The sequence below is a fragment of the Portunus trituberculatus genome, chromosome 46 (genome assembly GCF_017591435.1).
Source record: "Portunus trituberculatus isolate SZX2019 chromosome 46, ASM1759143v1, whole genome shotgun sequence".
Taxonomy (NCBI): domain Eukaryota; kingdom Metazoa; phylum Arthropoda; class Malacostraca; order Decapoda; family Portunidae; genus Portunus; species Portunus trituberculatus.
The window spans coordinates 33,384,486-33,404,734 of NC_059300.1; the positions used below are offsets into that span (position 1 = coordinate 33,384,486).

At 42.0% G+C, this 20,249-nt stretch overlaps 2 protein-coding genes across 3 annotated transcripts; both read right to left on the reverse strand.

Moving 5' to 3' along the window:
- Positions 1-260: 260 nt before the first annotated feature.
- LOC123519878 (AP-2 complex subunit sigma) lies at positions 261-6,246 on the reverse strand. The gene is made up of 4 exons (XM_045281505.1): positions 6,096-6,246; positions 3,430-3,579; positions 2,971-3,144; positions 261-2,369 (listed from the first exon to the last, which is right to left on the reverse strand). Exons 1-4 carry the CDS (start codon positions 6,096-6,098, stop codon positions 2,268-2,270), a joined length of 429 nt encoding a protein of 142 aa, XP_045137440.1. The 5' UTR covers positions 6,099-6,246; the 3' UTR covers positions 261-2,267.
- A 2,229-nt stretch (positions 6,247-8,475) lies between these two features.
- Positions 8,476-19,195, reverse strand: LOC123519877 (isocitrate dehydrogenase [NADP] cytoplasmic-like). Of its 2 annotated transcripts, none has more exons than XM_045281504.1 (9): positions 19,039-19,195; positions 13,564-13,797; positions 12,878-13,038; positions 11,550-11,704; positions 10,830-10,958; positions 10,512-10,669; positions 10,041-10,175; positions 9,468-9,630; positions 8,476-9,034 (listed from the first exon to the last, which is right to left on the reverse strand). In XM_045281504.1, the coding sequence occupies exons 1-9, from the start codon at positions 19,052-19,054 to the stop codon at positions 8,950-8,952; spliced, it is 1,236 nt and encodes a 411-aa protein (XP_045137439.1). In that variant the 5' UTR covers positions 19,055-19,195; the 3' UTR covers positions 8,476-8,949. The 2 variants fall into 2 exon arrangements, with proteins under 2 accessions (XP_045137439.1, XP_045137438.1); XM_045281503.1 differs by lacking the exon at positions 19,039-19,195 and adding an exon at positions 17,493-17,655.
- Positions 19,196-20,249: the final 1,054 nt, after the last annotated feature.

Sequence of the window (20,249 nt, forward strand, 5' to 3'; positions counted from 1 at the left end):
CACACACACACACACCAAATAAATAAAGTAATTGATAAATTAGCTGGTTAATTAATCAATAAATCAATCATATATATATATATATATATATATATATATATATATATATATATATATATATATATATATATATATATATAAGCCATAGTTTCCTTGATAATCTGGAAGTGATCGTGTATTACAATATATGTATACTGTAATGTGTGTGCATGATGACCTGCTGAACATGAAGAGCATGTTGAACAGAGCAAGACAACCACTTTACTTCAAAAACATGTATTGAGACAAGACTACATTGCCAAAGATCATGACCACAAAGTGACAAGGAAATTCAAGACAGGCACATAGAAAGACATCTCTCTCTCTCTCTCTCTCTCTCTCTCTCTCTCTCAAACACATACATACACACACAGGGAAAGATCTATAATTATTCATAATTTATAATATTATTAATAAACATTTTAAGTATACAACAAGAAAAACCTAAATCCACTGCCAGATTTCACTTATTTTTTTAAACGGGGTGACATGACCTTAACATTACAATGATTTCGAGATGAAGATTTGGAACTTCGCACAAAGTATAGGTATCATCATTTCACACACACACACACACACACACACACACACACACTCTGAGTCTGGTCTTGATCTAAATACAAGTGTAAAATTCAAAATTATCCCTGCTGTGTGCTAACCAACTGACTGCCTCGAGTGTATCAAAGAAAAAACTAAAGGGAAAACTGTAAAGAGCAACAATAACAATGCACAACACGTTTTACTCACTGTCTTCTCGATGAGTATGTACCTAACATAACCTACAGACATACATACTACACACAACTCTTGTCAGGATTCTCTCACCAAGTATTGGAAGTAGTGAGCTCACCACTCGGCCCTCACTCATGCTGAACTAAATTACACACACACACACACACACACACACACACACACACACACACACACACACACACACACAACACACTTCAACGTCTTACAAGTGCTCCTCGGCTGGAATGTAACGACACATCCACTGAGGCAAGACAGAATACAAATGGAAAATGGAAAAATAAAGATAAAGCACTTGTGTGATTAACTTAGCCTCTTTGATCCACGTGTGTGTGTGTGTTTTTCAGGAGTCAGCTGAGACATCCATGGGTCCACATGCCGCGGCCGCCTGAACTACATTACTGAACACATCGTTGTTGTCTTTGTGTTTGGGAGTGTATCTGTATGTCTACATGGCTCAGAGGGGCGTCCTGTCCTCACTACACACTACACCACTACACCACGCTCCCTTGTGGCCAACACACATAGGTCAGAGTCTGGTGGTGCTCCCTTGGAATGCCTTGCCATCTGCCACTCAGGAGATGCTTTCTGTATTGCTACATGTTCCTGTTATTGTCCTACAACTCCCATGTGTGGACCAGATGTGTCAAACTACAGCATTGTTGAGAGAAGGGTGAAAAAGCCATTTGTCATAGAGAGAGTGGAAACTTGATTGAATATGATGAAAAGAAGAAAAGGAAGGACAACAGCAATGAACAGAGAGAGTAAGAGGAGACAGAATGATTTCAAGATACATTTCACTTTAAACAGGAGAATATTACATTCATGAACTCAAGCAATGTTCAGGAGCACTGCACCTCCAGTGACCACACCAGCCAACAAAACCTGAGACTACACATGTCTGAAACACAACCACAAAACCAAGGCATAAAGACACTTTGTTCCACTCACTGGCCATCATGTGAACTGTATGTGTGTGTGTGTGTGTGTGTGTGTGTGTGTGTGTGTGTGTGTGTGTGTGTGTGTGTGTGTGTGTGTGTGTGTGTGTGTGTGTGTGTGTGTGTGTGTGTGTGTGTGTGTGTGTGTGTGTGTGTGTGTGTGTGTGTGAGACCAGTGGCATATAACCCTGATTGAGTTTTGTTGAAAGAAGTGTGTATTTCCACCTGCCACAAGCATCCCTCACTAATACTTTACATACACGCTAAATATACATACTTTGTTCCACAGACAAACCAAGCACTGAGCAGCACTCCTCACAGCCTACAACAGTGCTGGCCAGACTGTGGATGTCTTAGGGTACATATATACATAACCCAAGGGAGTGGCTGTGGTGATATCCCATGCTGCCTTGTCACACTTTTTCCATTTCTGTTTCCCCCCCTCCCTCTCTCTCTCTCTCTCTCTCTCTCTCTCTCTCTCTCTCTCTCTCTTGGGTGTTAGAAGAGCCAGCCAGTAGAGAAACAGTGGAGTGCACCATGTTACTCTAAGGAGTTGAGCATGAGGAGCTGCTTGAGTACCTTGGTTTGGCTGGTCTCCCTGATCTCTCCAGCCAGGAACATCTCATCCACCACACTGTATGCCTGTTGGGGAACAATGATGTGAGCAACCTGTGGCCTTTTGGGAACAGTAAGAAAGACAAAACCCTCCAATGAAAGTCTTATTGATGAAAAGAGGTTAAACTGTACTATGAAAAGTACTCATAGATATCACAAGTGATTATCCTGGAAATGCACCAGAGATTGTAATAGTAGCTTCACATGTTCTAATGGCCAAGATTTGCAGGGTGTTTCATCTTATCCTTTAGGAAGAAAGCTCACATGATTGACAACTGACAGATGGAACCAGGAACAAAAACCATAAACGATTAAGACAATTTTCATCTGAGATCATTCTTAAGTAAATCTTCTCTTGTATTATCAAAGGGGAAAAATATGGATGCATTCCTACGAACAAAATGGAGAATTACATGTTTGCTGTAATTTTTGACAGAGCTAACCTTACTGGATGATGAGACTGAATCAAACTCAAAAAAGTACAGCCACAAGACCTTCCACAGCTTGTGACCTTGTGTACCTTGATAAAGCTGCAGGCTTTGTGCAAGTTGAACTAACCACTAACCTCCACCTAATCCATGTTTAAAATTGATGACTACCTATCCTTTCTGAGTATGGTCCTCCTCACCTTATAGAAATTGAACACCAAGTCCAGCTCACACACATTGTGGAAGTACTCATTGAGCACCTCCACAAAGTTGTGAATGGCCTCCAGGTAAGCCAGGTTGTTGTCTGCTATGTCCACACATATGCAGAAGTACAGCCCAGCGTAGCGGCGGTATACAATCTTGAAGTTACGGAACTGAAATGGAATGAGATCAGACGTCACAAAATGACCACAATGACAAAATGTGAAGCTTCTGTCAGGAAAATAAAAAAAGCATGTATACTTTCTAATACTATGAAAAGAATCTGAACACAGTACACCCACCAGCACCTGGCTCGCCCTGGTGCCTGTACCTTTCATCAGATATGGTATACAGTAAAGGTGTTTCAAAACTTCTCACACCCAAAGTGTAGCTGTTAGTGGTGGTTGGCACAAGGCAAGTAAGAGAAGGAAAGCCACAACACATCCTGCCATCCTCACCTCCACAAAGTTGGTGTGTTTGGCATCACGCACTGTCACCACTGCATGAACCTCCTCAATCAGCTTCTGCTTCTCATCATCATCAAAATTCATGTACCACTTTGCCAGCCGCGTCTTGCCAGCCCGGTTCTGGATGAGAATGAACCGGATCTGTGGATGAGGAAACAGGTGTAAGTGATCACCCTAATAATGCAACAACACTCACACATGCAATACATTCACCCTCAACCCTTATCCATCTCACCTTACCACACCTGATTAGCTTACAGCATTTGTAAATCTATAAGTCATGTGCTGACACTACTCTAAACACATCATTACAAGCATCTACTAATGACTAATGAGGAAGGCAGTGGTGTAGTGGATAAGGTGGTGAGCATGGGATCAGGCAGGCGTCCATGCATAGGTTCAAATCCCACCAAGTACGGCCTTGAAACTTTGCCATTTGTCAAGTAGTTTAAAGTTACCTACATGTCACCATGATACCCAGGTTATAGGTGGTTACACCAGAGATGTGCTTGGGTGGTGATATGGGCCCTAATATGGGTACTACTATGAATAAAATTGCCTGTGCCACTAATGGATGGAAGCTTAATGGTGCTTCCATTACTCTTCTAGTTACCTACAGGCAATAAAAAAATTTTAAATGTGTAATCCTATGACGCTACTTGGCACACACTCCCTAATTACTAATCACTCTGAGATGTTTTAACTCATTCTACAGCCACATCCAATCTTTGAAGAAATTGCATTAATATGTTGTAGATGCTTATAAAGATTTCATGCAATACTTCTGGTGCTGCTAATTGTTTCATGTTGCAGTGAAAGGCTTAATATGCCATGATAATTAGTTATTCAACAGCCTTTATTGAAGTAAATCATTATCACTCACTTCTCAAAATTCACCCATAGTTAGGTGTGTGCAGTTCTCACAGACAACTTCATTTGGAAGTCTTTTGATAGTTACAGCAGTTGGGTGAGCAGGCTGTTATGTTTGATTCTACAGTAATCTCTCCAATAACTATTTCATTATCAGCAGATATAACTACTATAAATATTTTCTGAAAATTTTTACTGAGAGGTATTTCTCACACTTGCTATTGTTGTTCCAAGCAGTGACACAAACACACCTCTTGGTGATGATAACAAACATGACTCTGTGAGTGTGGCAGTGGTGGTGACGACACAGATGATGCAGCGTCTCAAGCTGTGCCTCATTTAACCACTATCTGAGACACCTTTCACATCACTCTGGACTTCACTACCTGAACCGTCACCACTTTTACCAATGCAGCTTCACACAAAAATACACACAGAAACAGAAAAAAAATCTTGAAACTATGTCATTTTGTGTATTAAGGTAGAAGTATGATAAAGGTGGGGAAAAAAATGAATAAAAAATTGTTGAAAATGCATTTGGGAAAAATATATTGAAGAAACCTGTCTTAGAATTGGTTATACTGTACACAATGGTGTACAATATAATGTTCTGCATCAATGTCTGGTAAGTGACAAGAATCAATTGAATGGTCAAGCAATATGTAGACAAATACAACTCAGAGACATGCTAAGGACAAATTAGGACGGATTACTCTACTTAGAAATGACATCTCCTCTCATATGAATGACTAATGACTAATGACAATTGTGTGTCCATGGAAGCAAACATCACAGGTCATTTATAAGTTTGGTTGGGTGTCATCTTACAAATTCTCACATTACATTTTGAGAAAGACGAGAAATGTAGCTCATCATTGCACTGGGTCATATTACTCCAAACTGGGCAGGGCTGGAACTCACAGCAACTCACTCACCTCAGAGGCACAACTCACCAGTGCCCACACTCGGCAGGGGAAAGAAATGCAATCACATGACGTACAATTGTATCATTCTTTTACTCTAGTAAAGTAAGTCACACCATAACCTGCAATTATCAAGGCCAGGCTTCACAACTCTAACAAATATGACATACTACTATGGGGGAAATAAGGCAGTTAGTAAGACAGTTGGTAAGTAGGCAAGTAAGTAACACAAGAGTTAACCAGTATTCTCAATCTTTCATACCCTTCTCTGGTAAACTCTGGAACTCCGTCTGTGTCTTTATTACCAACTTCCTATGACTTGACTTTATTTAAGAGGGAGGTTTCAAGACATTACTCTCCGTCTTTTGGCTAATTTTATCGGCTCTGTAAAGAGACTGGCAACTGAGTGGGCCTTTTTACTTTGCCTTTAGCCAGTCCTCCTCTCTTACATAAAAAAGTAAGTAAGTGAGGCAGTAAGTCAATATAACCCACGCATCCAACACAAGTGACAGCAGCTCTAGGTAGACCCGTAACACCAACAAGCAGTCACGTATTCTCTGGCCACACTGTAAAATCAACCAAAAATTATACAGAGAACCCAAGCAACACGAGTCGAACAACCCTCTAAGGTTATAAACACCACGATAACGCCCTACTTGTCAATAAAAAAGCGAGTGTAATCCCTGGAGCCCGTGCAATGAGATGACAGGGAGGCGTTGCTCACACGTCAGTTTTAACCCACCCAGGCCACCTATCACGTCACCCAGGCCGTCAGTAGATCCCATAGGCTTCCCTGGTGTGATTGAGGTAGCATAGGTGGGGTTCAAACACGGGCAAGGCGGTGAAATAGGACGAGATACGCACCATGTTGAGTGTAGAGGGGCTGCTGGTGGCTGTTATGGAGGCTGCCAGGCTGCTCCGCCCCGCCGCCCCGCCCCCACACACTCCTCTTCTCTCTACACAAACACCTCTATTACAGCTACTTTATATAATCTTTTGTATAATATTATAATGTTTACTTTTTTCATACTTTTGTTTGTGAAAAGGATGGTCGATTGTTAGCTATAGGATGTTCATATGCAATGTTATAGAGTGCGTGTGTGAAGTTTGTGAATCGCCATCTTTGTCATCCTGACCCTACATTTTCTTGTTTACTTATCTGTCAATTTATTCTTTATACGAGGACACCACTGACCAGGAGCAACAAAAGCATCATGGTAAAAGGTTTACTTGGATGCCAGCTCTCAAAGAGTTTGCTGAGCAGGAATAATCAAGTGATGAAGAATAATACTCTCTCTCTCTCTCTCTCTCTCTCTCTCTCTCTCTCTCTCTCTCTCTTGAAATAGTGCAAGTAATAGGAAAAACTGGGAGGTGCGAGTGCCTGATGGTGGCAGTGCCGAACAGTGACGAGGGAAGTGCGAATGCCTGATAGTGACAGTGTCTGATGGTGATAATGACTGGATAAAGATCATTCTTACCTTTAAATCACACCTCGATCCATTTTGAAAAGCTATGGAATCATTTTTCCTGTGTGGATTATCTATGAGAGAGAGAGAGAGAGAGAGAGAGAGAGAGAGAGAGAGAGAGAGAGAGAGAGAGAGAGAGAGAGAGAGAGAGAGAGAGAGAGAGAGAGAGACGCTGTTTCAATAAAATGTTACGTACAGACGGTTCTCTATCTGATAAAGAAACCTTCCTATACTTTTCTTTATCGAGAGTGATATATGGTGACTCAAAGGAATTTAATAGATCAATTTCATAGGCAGGATTTCATAACTTTTCAATAAAGCGACACCTCTTTTCTTAACCTTCCTCCATGTCACCATGTCAGCCGTCCCTATCCACACACCCTTCTGGTTTGCACATTTATCCTTATACCATCCTTTCAATCCCCATTCCCGTACATGTTCCATGCTCCAAGCTGGTCACCCAGCCAGTCTTCCCCATTACGGAGCGAGCTCAGAGCTCATAGACCGATCTTCGAGTAGGACTGAGACCACAAGACACTCCACACACCGGGAAAGCGAGGCCACAACCCCTCGAGTTACATCCCGTACCTATTTACTGCTAGGTGAACAGGGACGACACATTAAGAGGCTTACCCATTTGCCTCGCCGCCTCCGGGATTCGAACCCGGACCCTCTCGAGTGTGAGTCGAGCGTGCTAACCACTACACTCTGCGGTGTGTGTGTGTGTGTGTGTGTGTGTGTGTGTGTGTGTGTGTGTAAGAGAGAGAGAGAGAGAGAGAGTGTAACATCAGGCCTAGACGGGGCATCCCGTGTACAAAATATACCTGCCTTTACATTTATAGTACTAGTAATATCAGTATATCAGTAGTAGAAGTAATGAAAACAGTAATAATAGTAGTAATAGTAGTAGTAGTAGTAGTAGTAGTAGCAGCAGTAGTAGTAGTAGTAGTAGTAGTAGTAGTAGTAGTAGTAGTAGTAGTAATAGTAGTAGCAGCAGCAGCAGCAAAGATAGTTGCATTTGAGAAAGAATGCAAGAAAAACGGAGACTAGTTCCGATGGATGAGCCTCGCCAGTGGTGAAAGTCTGCGGCAAGAGCGCGTCATGTTTCATTAACTCTGCGGTGTGAATTCTCCAATAAAACTGGTTGTTTTCATGATGACAGCAGTGACTCGTGATGTTTGCATTACCTATAAGAAAGTCTGGGGTTTACACTGGTGCTTCAAGTTTATAGATTTTTTTTTTTTTTTAAGTTTTTATATCGGTGTGTTTTTTTGTTTTAAAGATTATTTTCATGATTTCAAAGACAGATTATTATGTTTGCATTACTCATTCGTGATTTGCAAGGGTATATAAATATTTACAATAGGATTTCAAATTTATAAGGGTTGTTAAGGATTTATATTGGTGTTTAAGGTTTTTAAACAATGTTTTTTTTTTCAGTTTTAAAGATTGTTTTCATGATTCCAAAGGTAGGTTTGTGTTACTTCGCAGATCAGTGGTTGGAGATTGATATTGTATGCTTTTAGTAACCTTTCATGATGCTGAATTAACTGAACCCAGCCCATGAGTGCATGTTGCCAAGACTTTCCTCCCTCCCTGCCTGCCTCACACTTCCTGCACCAGCAGTGTAGCAACCAGTCCTATGTAGACATAAAGAGACGGTCTCAAGACTTGCCTATGAAGCAAGTCAAAATGTTTGCTCTTATTTTAAACACCAAATGTTCGTCTATGTAGTTCAATGAAAGGAGAAAATAATGCATGTAAAATTAAAATGCAAATAAATATATTAATTTATTGCCATTGTTTTGCTGACATCGACTGCTAAGATTCATATATCACTGTAAAAAAACATTTCACCCTGTAACATTATACCAAGATGACAATATTTTCTCATTACACACACACACACACACACACACACAATCAGTTAAGGCATTTACAAGCTGAGGATTGTGGCAAAAAAAAAAAAAAAAAAAAAAAATGTATGCTGACACATTGCAGGGCATTACAGGAAAACATATTTAAATACATATAAAAAATGCTGATTATTTTTTAAGACAATGGACTCTAATTTTCTATCCCTGATATGATAATATTAGGGAAAATACTTCTAAACATATGGGGATGGGAATTTACAATCTTTCAATATGAGAAAAGCTATAAAAGTGTTCTTCCCCAGTAGAGCTAATTGCTCTGGCTTCTGGCTGCTGGTAGGGAATGTTGTGCTAGAGTCTGGCTGGTGGAGAGGTTAGTCAAGCTCCAGTCATCTTCTTCTTGAGGTTCTCTGCCAGTTTATCGAGGAACTCAAACGTGTTGAGGTAGTCTGCCCGTGTCACACTGAAGGAAGAGATTCCATCACTCTTACTTGAAAAATATGTTCACAAGGTCAGTGCTACTTGGTTATCAGTCATGAGGGGCACCTATCTAGCATGAAAGGTTGCTTAAAGAGTATATGGGATGCACATATGGCCATGCAATGAATTATGTTATTACTTCTGGAGTCAAATTGGTGGGATAAACTACTGTATGTGTTATTACACTACATATACCTAAATAACTTGTGTTAAAAAAAGGTAGGACTGAGCTGACCATGGATTATAATTGAACAACAATTTGTTTTGGTGAGAACTGTCTGTTAATTGGGTCTGAACTGTAAAGTTTATTTATATGGCAGTATGCTGTATGTGTTTGTATATGAGGTAGGTAGGACAGGGAAGGGGTATGTGCCCACAGCTCCAGCCAGTCCCAGCAAATTGTTGCTTGGTCTCACCTAGACATGCCCTTGATGCAGATGGCCAAGTCCTTGGTCATGGCACCAGACTCAATGGTTTGTACACACACATCCTCCAGGGCCTGGGAAAACTTGGCGAGGGCATCGTTGTTGTCCAGCTTGGCACGGTGGGCCAGACCACGTGTCCAAGCAAAGATGGAAGCTGTGGGAAGAAAGACAGCAACACAAACGTAAATTATATTTCAGCAATTCACAAACTTCTACCAGATAGTGTTCTGTCAGTGTCTGTACAAGACAAGCCAGGCAGCCCCTAGATCTGAGCCAATCTTGTTCAGGCCAGATCCATCAGTTATCAGAATTGTACTTCAAGATTAAGCTAGGTCTTAAGGCTCACTTCACTCTCTTTCCACACAGATGGGAGAGTGCCATACCCAATACAGACTGACCATCAGACTGTACAAAGATTCAGAACAGAACACAAAGTTCCGATAATGGTACAATCGTTCCTAAATATTAATTTTTGTATCCATCAGTTTTCAGTGAGTCCTGCAGTATCACCCCTTGAGAAAGACAAGCACTGACTCAGGTCATTACTAGGGAAGGTTTGCATACCTATGGGGTTTGTGGAGGTTTCCTTGCCCTGCTGGTGCTGGCGGTAGTGGCGCGTCACTGTGCCGTGAGCTGCCTCAGACTCCAGAGTGCGGCCATCAGGACAGACTAACACAGATGTCATCATGCCCAGTGATCCTGAAAATGTTATATAGTTCATTAAAAGGCCTGATTTTCCTGTCTTTTCTAATAAAGGCAAGGCAAGAAAAAACAGTACATAAAAACTATAAATACTATGATAATGATTCCAAGTTTTAAAGATAATTTGGTGCTCTTCTTATTTCAAGTATTATACATTCTTTTCTGTTCTTTTTGTATACAGTGCTATCTGGATGGTGGATTCCATCTGGCAATATGTCTGACAATACAGCACACTTGATGGAGCTTTCTGAGTCACCAAAAACATCTCACCTTGGAGTGACCAAGGTATAAATGGCAAGCTAGCACATTAACTCTAGGCAATGCAAAACTTACCAAATCCTTGGGCCACAGAATCTGACTGCACATCTCCATCATAGTTCTTGCACGCCCAGACAAAGCCTCCCTCACTCTTCATGGCTTGCGCCACCATGTCATCAATCAACCGGTGCTCATACCAGATGCCGGCAGCCTCATACTTGGCCTTGTACTCACTGCAACATGCATAAGGATGTCTCAAGTCCTGAAACAAGCTATCCCTACATGCTGAGTGGGGCTTTAACACATGAACCTCCTCAAAAACTGCAAGTGATGCAGTTATTCAGGGCCACTAATAGTGAGGTGAGTGGCGAGTGGCAAGCAGCTCCTCCTCACCTGTCATACACCTCCTGGAAGATGTCCTTGAAGCGGCCGTCATACTTCTTGAGAATGGTGTTCTTGGTAGACATATAGAGAGGCATCTGGCGGTCTAGGGCATACACCATGGAGGCATGAGCAAAGGACCTGTTGGGTGAGTCATGGATTCATCACAATACAAATGAGTACAGTCAAGCACCACTTAGTGTGAGCCCATTCAGCACCAAACACAATTACTGCAGCAATCATCTATCACAAGAAAATCAATTAATACAAAAACTTCAGTTAATACAAGCTGTTAGACCAGTGATGACTTATTTTACAAGTCAGTATGTATTAAAAGTAAGTACGTACTCAAGTGTGTATTTCACTGATGGCTGAGTAATCCTTAACACACACCACCAAATGACTGACATCTTTAAAGACTGCATCATAGAAAACAAAAGCTGCAGTGTTTGTATAACTGAAATGCTGCATCACATCAAGTAAGTAAGGTGATGCTTTATTATAGAGCCCTGCATTTGAACAAAGTGAATGAGAGAAGGCAGACTCTCAAAACAAGATTGAGTTTAACAAAGATGCAATAAGGGAAATTCTACTCCCAGCGGTGCAGCGACTGACATCAAACTTTGAACACCAATCACTTATCAATGTATAAACCAACTATCATGTAAAAAGTAAAGTGAAAATGTACTAAATAAAAACAAATCAAGTCCAGGAAGGTGTGTAAGTCCTGACCTGATGGAGTCGTCGGTGTTGAACATGCCGAGGGCCACACCCGCCCCCTGGAAGTCATGAATCACCTCCTTCACTCCTGGTGCTCCGGCCTCGGCAGGAATCCAGCTGATCTCTAGCTTCCCCCGGCCTGGCACCACGAAGTCCACTGCCTTGTACTGAAAAGATGCCAACAATGCTACCTTACCATCACATCACTCATATTCACCATCACTGCTTTCCACTCTATGAAAATGTATTACACCTCATCACATTATGACACCAATCTCTGACACCATTCTTAATGACATATACAACACATCCATTCACAAACCCTCAAACATCTACAAATCAACTCCAAACCAAAAAAGTTAAGGAGCCTCATCAAGCTGAATAGAAAAAAGACATATCTGGAAAAACATGAGAAAGAGAAAATGTTTCAATAACACAAAAAAGTAGTTTCCCCCTTAGCAGCAGAGATACTTAGGATGAGCAGGGCTACAAGGTAACCATGACAGAGAAGAAAGAAGCATATCTACCCAGTGGCGTACTAAGGGGGCGGGGCGAGGGGGGTGGTCTGCCCCGGGTGACAACCAGAGGGGGGTGCCATATGAAGAATACAAAATTATATAAAAAATTTCTTGGATAATATTCATAACCCTTTGCAAAAAGATAAGGATGACACATTAGTACATTACATAAAATTACCCTACTATGGCCATTTGAGTTTCGTGATTCAGAAAAAACTTAATCACTTACTGAAACAACACTTTCCAGAAAGAAAGTTTAACTCTATTTTCTGTAACTCTTATACTCTGAAATCCTTCTTTCCTTACAAAGATTCAATTCCTTCATTCCTAAAATCTAGTGTAGTGTATGAATATGTATGTTCGTCGTGCAAGCAACGATATGTTGGCGAGACGAAGCGCAACTCGATGCTTTGTGTTGCCGAACATAAGGGTGTCTCGGCACGAATTAGGAAACCACTTACACAACCTTCGTTCTCTCAAATTCGCTTGCACTGTCAATCAAATGAATATCTCTTTTCTGAAAGTGGTTTCAAGATTCTAAGTAAAGTAAATATACCTAGTGATACTAAAATCCTTGATTCTATTTATATTAAACACACAAAACCAGAGATTAACAATCAAACAGTATCGTTCCAGTAGTCTATTCTATGATTGGTTTGCCGTCTTGTATGATTCGGTGTTATTCGTACTCTGACTGAAGCCCCCCCCCCCACACACATCCACCTTTGGGAGGGGGGTGTAAAGGAATTATCTGCCCCGGGTGCCAAATACTCTAGGAACACCCCTGTATCTACCAGAGGGAAAGCCTGAGGGAAGCCAGACCTGATCAGCGTGGGCATGACGGCCAATGATGATTGGTTTCTTCCAGCCCGGCACCAGGCGAGGAATGTTGTTGCAGATGATGGCTTCTCGGAACACTGTACCACCCAGGATGTTGCGGATGGTGCCATTGGGAGACTTCCACATCTTCTTGAGGTTGAACTCTGAATCAAGGACAAGTCATTGAAAGGTGTGGTTCAACCAGAGATTTAAATAGCTTTACATTAATTTACTTCAGTGCTACACAAAAGAAACTGAAGTATAGACCTACCAAGCTGTACTATTTCCTGAAACTTTTGTTGATCACTGATAAAATTTTCCCTCTTGGACAAAATCACATTGTGGTGCTGCATTTTTTCTTCTTTTGTACAAAACATTGGGTTAAAAATATCTTAATAATAACATCTAGTGTCAGTGTCATAGAGATAAAATCAAAACTACCTACTCATAAATCTAAGGCTTTCTTCCCCCACTAGTATTCTCTTAAAAAAAAAAAACTTACAAAAAGCAATGTTCTCACAATTTAAGGTCAATATTTCCTTTGGCTGACCCTTTGCTCTCTAAACATCATTCCTCACATATTGTGCTCACTCAATCCTCCTATGTGAGCAGCTTGTCAGTCTGACTCATAGGTGTTATTAAGATAAGCAGTGCATGAGCCAAAGACCAATCAAGTGCCACCAACTGACCTTCGACCCTCTTCTCATCAGGAGTGATGGTGGCACACTTGATGCCGACACTGTACTTCTTGATGGCATTGGCACAGTCCACCGTCACCTGGTCATTGGTGACATCCCGGTTCTCCATGCCCAGGTCGTAGGTGTGCAGCTCCACATCCAGGAAGGGCAGGATCAGCTTCTGCTTGATGAGGTCCCAGATGATACGGGTCATCTCATCACCCAGCACCTCCACCACCGGTCCGCCTGCAATCAACCATACACCAATCACAAACTGAACTCATCAGGCCATTCACCCAACACACCAATCACAGGCTCAACCCAACAGGCCATGACAACTCTTGCTCTTTGTTACCAGGGATGAGAAAGCATGCATGTTTTCTACTTTTTTTGTATCCTTAAACTCCATAACTTCTTGAGAGAGAGAGAGAGAGAGAGAGAGAGAGAGAGAGAGAGAGAGAGAGAGAGAGAGAGAGAGAGAGAGAGAGAGAGAGAGAGAGAGAGAGAGAGAGAGAGAGAGAGAGAGAGAGAGAGAGAGAGAGAGAGAGAGAATGAGAATCACACCAGAGGGGAAAGAAAGTGGAGAAAATCCCAATATATACAGTGCCTATCCTGACGGTAAAGGAGTGACTGGTTTGAAGCCTCTTCATCTCTTTTAAATTCTGGAGGTGATGAGGAAGTAGATGTGTAACAACATATGTTTCAGTTTGTTAAGAGGAAAAGTGTCATTCTAAGCAATAATATTAGGTAAAATAACCACAATACAGTCTCCTGATGTGTCAGCTTGTGATCATGATAATAATCCCAGTATGTTTCCCAAGTTATCTCCTCCAAGCTGGTTGAGTGTCATTCTGCTAAGTTGACAAGCAATAGCAACCAAAAATTATCCTCATCCAAACATATTGACACATAGGAGAAGTAGTAATATCAAGATATCTTTAATGAATGTAAGTAGGGAAATGCAACTAACTGATATAGTAAAATAAGTAAAAAAAAAAAAAAAAAAAAAAAAAAAACAAAGCATTCCTTATTCTTAACTACATTTCTCTTTATGCAACAGCCAATGATGGTGACACAGCAGCTTCATTATCCCAGCCACTCAAGTGATCATCTGCCCAAAGGGGAGAGTTCACTGTTTAATCTTATCTTTTGTGTTGTTCTGTGGACTTTGTCTGACACCTCACTTGGTAGTCACGGCCAATGGAGCCCTGTGTATCAGGGCAACATGTATGCATGTGTGTGTGTGTGTGTGTGTGTGTGTGTGTGTGTGTGTGTGTGTGTGTGTGTGTGTGTGTGTGTGTGTAATTCACCTCGGTCGTCTGCTGGTCACCCAGCCAGTCTTCCCCATTACGGAGCGAGCTCAGAGCTCATAGACTGATCTTCGGGTAGGACTGAGACCACAACACACTCCACACACCGGGAAAGCGAGGCCACAACTCCTCGAATTACATCCCATACCTATTTACTGCTAGGTGAACAGGGGCCACACATCAAGAGGCTTGCCCATTTGCCTCGCCGCCCCGGGACTTGAACCCGGCCCTCTCGATTGTGAGTCGAGCGTGCTAACCACTACACTCTGCGGTGTGTGTGTGTGTGTGTGTGTGTGTGTGTGTGTGTGTGTGTGTGTGTGTGTGTGTGTGTGTGTGTGTGTGTGTGTGTGTGTGTGTGTGTGTGCGTGTGTGTTTACACAAGAGAGAGAGACCTGCCAAGGGCTACAATACATTTAAAAAAAAGAGGCCCACTGAAACTGCAGGTTCCCTAAAAGATTTTAAAGAAATTAGCCAAAAGATTGTGGGGAGTACAATGCTATGTCATGGACATAGCATTTTTATCCTCCCACAGCACTTTTCTCTCTTGTTCTCTTTAATCACCAATAACCAGCATCAAGCAGTCATTCTTTTCCCTATTTTTCCAGACAGTTACTCAATTTGCAGTCCGCTTCCTTTTGGTTTTCTTGGTGACAGAAACTCTCTCCACAGGTACACTATTAGCTGGGGATTAAAGACAAGAAAACAACACCATACACTTATAACATCATTGATCCCCTCAATGCAAAACTAGCAACAGTGAGGCACAAATTTTGCTTATGGCCAAGAGAAGAGCACTTTATTACTGAGCCTCAGCTACTTGCCTTTCTGCAGTTCCATACTTTATTTGTTCAGATGTGTAATAAAATAATTTTTGTGAAATCTTATCTCCCAATCTGACCATTTTTCCCGTTATCTTATCCACATCTGTGTGAGTTGAACTGCTGCACTGTTCACATAATTGGAGTACTCTTATTTCACCCTCCCTCATTCTTTCCTCAACTGCTCAATGAACTATAGCTGCTGTCTCCACCTCCTACCTCTCACTGCACACAAATAACTAAAAAATAAAGGTTTATTATATTCACGAGTTTTCTTCATTACAACTTCATTATGTAGAAATGCAACACATATAGCTAAGTATGTACTCTCTCTCTCTCTCTCTCTCTCTCTCTCTCTCTTGTAGTTATATGAATACTGTAGACTGAAAAAAAAATACAGATACCAAATAATGAACTCAAGGAACAATACCAATTCAAGTGCTGTATCTTATCTCAACAGTTAGGAACTTAAGTTACCTAAATGTGGTATTATGTAATCAAGGTTATAAATGAGTGTGAGGCAGCCCATGGAGGAGATGATGAGCTCTTATCATTTCATCACACACATACCACTGTGTCATCCTGGTTCAGCAAAGACCACATCTACAGTAGGCACAGTAACAAAATATATATACTCTGCATGGATAAAGCCAACACTACTGAACTTAATAAAAAAGAAATGTAATAAGCATCAGAGTGAAAGCAGAATCCTGAGCAAAATTGAGTGACCCTTCTCAAACACCACTGTGATGTTTAGTAAAATGTTAATACCACACAAAAGATGAGTAATGAAGGAGTGCCAGGGAAAGGGGGGGTGGGGATTCAGGAGGGAGGACTGACCAGGAGAAAGTCAGTCTGGCTGGCACTGTGCAGTATACAAGTGATGGCATCCTGTTGGTGGAGTGAAAGGGAACTGCTAGTGAAAGACTGGTGGATTGAGGAGGAGGAGGAGGAGGAGAAGAAGAAGAAGAAGAAGAAGAAGAAGAAGAAGAAGAAGAAGAAGAAGAAGAAGAAGAAGAAGAAGAAGAAGAAGAAGAAGAAGAAGAAGAAGAAGAAGAAGAAGAAGAGGAGGAGGAGAGGAGGAGGAGGAGGAGGAGGAGGAGGAGGAGGAGGAGGAGGAGGAGGAGGAGGAGGAGGAGGAGGAGGAGGAGGAGGAGGAGGAGGAGGAGGAGGAGGAGGAGGAGGAGGAGGAGAAGAGAAGAAGAAGAAGAAGAAGAAGAAGAAGAAGAAGAAGAAGAAGAAGAAGAAGAAGAAGAAGAAGAAGAAGAAGAGGAAGGGGAAGGGGAAGAGGAGGAGGAGGAGAAGGAGGAGGAAGCAAGGGGAAAGTGAATGAGGTAGTGAAAGAGAAAGTGGAAGGAAGAGGAAGATGGAGGCCCCTCTGCTCTTTCTTCCCTGGAGAGGCAGAGGAAAGAAGAAAATGGAAGAAGTAGAATGTAAAAGGTATGGAAAACAGGAGAAAAAAAAAGATAAATGAAAGGAGAAAAATAGGGAGAAAAGCAAAAAAAGGTATATGAAGAGTTGTAGGAAAAGGAGAGAATGTTGAGGAGTGCAGACTTTACTATTATCATCATCAATGCCACATGAATTATTGCCAATCATGGACACAACCACACACAATGTAGATACACATCTCTCTCTCTCTCTCTCACACACACACACAAGGATCAGTGATGATTTCAAACAGGCACAGCATATTGCTGGCAGTAGGCCAATGGTTTTCAATGACAGCGTGGCCAGTGTCCCTCCTACCCCCTTTAAACAAGTAAGTAAATATCTTGACAAGGTGCTCAAGGACGCACTGTGTTACCATCACCATTCAGGCTGTGGATCCTTCCCTCACATCTCCCTCCCGCGATGTCCACTGATGCCAACACCAATACACATTTCCTTCCCCACCACAGCGTCACTGGCGCACAACAGGATGCTGTGGGGATGCCTGCCACACGTGTACATATGCACATATATCCTATTTTTACATTATCACATATACTATATTTATATTTATGTATTTCTATAGTGGCTCCTAGATGGCTTACAGAGAGAGAGAGAGAGAGAAAAAAAATTAGTAACACTGTTATGTTCAGCATCTAATTTTAAATACTTTGAAAATGGAATGTGTTCATTAATTCAATGCCTTGCAAACACACACACACACACACACACACACACACACACACTTGACAACTCTGTAATCTGTATGCAACTCTGGCCTCTGACGTAATACTTGCAATATTCAACTGAATTTGTAGTATATAATTACATATTTGATTTGTGTATTCTGGTGATGGGATGCTTCAATAAATGAAGCGTCACACACACACACACACACACACACACACACACACACACACACACAGACCAATATCAACACGTCAAAGCGATCCCCACCATAACAAGGTGCGAGCACTAACTAAACCATTACGATATAGTGTTCTCGTCTTAAGCCTCCTCCCTAGCTGTTCCCTATTCTGATTTTCAGTATGCATACTGTAAGTTTAATAAACCGCTTATTATTACTTAATAGGAACTAAGTTCATATAGTTCAGCTGTCCTAGTAGGTAGCAGCTATAATCAGAGTACAGTATGCATGCAGTGCAGCAGTCGTAAACACTGGCTACGTATTCCTCCCATGGCTCGGCTATCTCTAACTCTAATTACAAGTGAAAAACTACTGCTGTGCGTATTACTGTAAAAACATAAATTTTGCGGTATAATCTTCACGAGATCTTCCTGACAGGAGGCGGCGTGACAACCATCATTGCTTCATGGGAGAGCAGCTGATTTTGACAAAACCAAAGTGTTATCAATCTAGAGTAGTGGAATATGTACACTGTAGACAACTGCCAGCAGTATAAATAGAACTGTCCATCAACAGCAACGTCTACTGTCTTGGATGCCCAAATTCCTTCCTTACTTCATTCACTCATCCATAGAGTGTTTCTTACAATACATGGTACGCGTCAGCTGCGTTCGATATTCAGCCGGCATTTGGGATAATGTCTCTTAAGTCTCTCGTTTGCCACATGACTCGTCAATAGCAGCAGGGTATCACGCACGGACACTCTAATGCTCCCTCCTCACGTCCCGTCTTCTCACACAGCTTAGCTACTCATCAGGAATGGAATTCATCAACTTGACTCAGCATCATTACATGCTGACTCACCTTTACTCGCATAACAGTATCACGTATCCGTCCCCTTCCCTCTGCTTCCTCTCCCTGTATTGGCTCTCACTCTCATCAATCCCTGTGCTCGCTCCCCGTCCTGCACCACCACTTCTACACTCACACTCGCTCACCACACCTCACATCAACAATCTAAATGTTTCGTTGATATTTGCAAGATTACTGGATTACTTACAAGAGATCTTGGACATCCTGACTGTTGGTATCACACCACTAGCACCTACTGCTGCCTGGCTCGGACTGAATGACTCCGCCGCTCTACACGCTCCGCACCACAGCCAGCCGCCTGCTGGGCCCCGGCGGCGATGCAGTGTCGTCTGCGCGAAGTTGGCCTTACGTCTGACAGCGAAGTGAAGCGACAGCTCAAATGCATTGAGAGTAACACAAATTTTTCGTTACACCTGTGATTTCTGCAGGAAGCACTATGCTGCAGACTCAGATGGCGGCAAATGCAACACTACATGATAGGAAACAGTAGTGACAGTCTACACACACACACACACACACACACACACAGGTAGTGGCTAGCAAATTTGGCTCACAACCGAGAAGGCCCGGCGTCGAGTCCCGGGAGCGACGAGTTAATGGGAGCGCCTCTTAATGTGTAGCCCTGTTCACCAAGCAGCAAATAGATACGGGATGTAATTCGAGGGTTTGTGACCTCGCTTTCCTGGTGTGTGGAATGTGGTGTGGTCAGAAATACCGAAAATCGGTCTATGAGCTCTGAGCTCGCTCTGTAATGGGGAAGGTTGGCAAGATGACCAGCAAGCACCCGTCAATATATTCAACACACACACACACACACACACACACACACACACACACACACACACAGCCCGGTAGCTCAGTTAGAGCTGGATTCACAAGCCAGAGGACCGGGGTTCAATTCCCCGGCCGGGTGGAGATATTTGGGTGTGTCTCCTTTCACGTGTAGCCCCTGTTCACCTAGCAGTGAGTAGATACGGGATGTAAATCGAGGAGTTGTGACCTTGTTGTCCCGGTGTGTGGTGGTGTGCCTGGTCTCAGGCCTATCCAAAGATCGGAAATAATAAGCTCTGAGCTCGCTCTGTAGGGTAACGTCTGGCTGTCTCGTCAGAGACTGCAGCAGATCATACACTGCATGTCTGGAAACACCACGAAGTATTAGAGTGGGAGCCGTGCATGGTAGCTTGTGGTGAGGTGAAGCGGTGCTGGTGATCCCATGAAGGAGCGGGGAAAAACAACATTGGGAATCATGTAAAGCAGATGCAAATAATTAACAAGTAACTTCATTGATTTGTTTATGTATTTATTTGTCTATCTGCCTTAGTATATATATATATATATATATATATATATATATATATATATATATATATATATATATATATATATATATATATATAT

Bases quoted from the DNA above. Each gene is read 5' to 3' on its own strand.
- LOC123519877 (XM_045281503.1), bottom strand. From the start codon at position 17,640: ATGTGCATATGTACACGTGTGGCAGGCATCCCCACAGCATCCTGTTGT. The intron at 13,039-13,563 runs GTCAGTTGGTGG...TCCTTGATTCAG, and splicing joins TGATGAGAAGAGGGTCGAAG to AGTTCAACCTCAAGAAGATG. The intron at 11,705-12,877 runs GTCTGGCTTCCC...GCATCTTTTCAG, and splicing joins GTCATGCCCACGCTGATCAG to TACAAGGCAGTGGACTTCGT.
- LOC123519878 (XM_045281505.1), bottom strand. The intron at 3,145-3,429 runs GTGAGGATGGCA...ATTCCATTTCAG, and splicing joins AACACACCAACTTTGTGGAG to TTCCGTAACTTCAAGATTGT. The intron at 2,370-2,970 runs GTGAGGAGGACC...GTTCCCCAACAG, and splicing joins TGGTGTTCAATTTCTATAAG to GCATACAGTGTGGTGGATGA.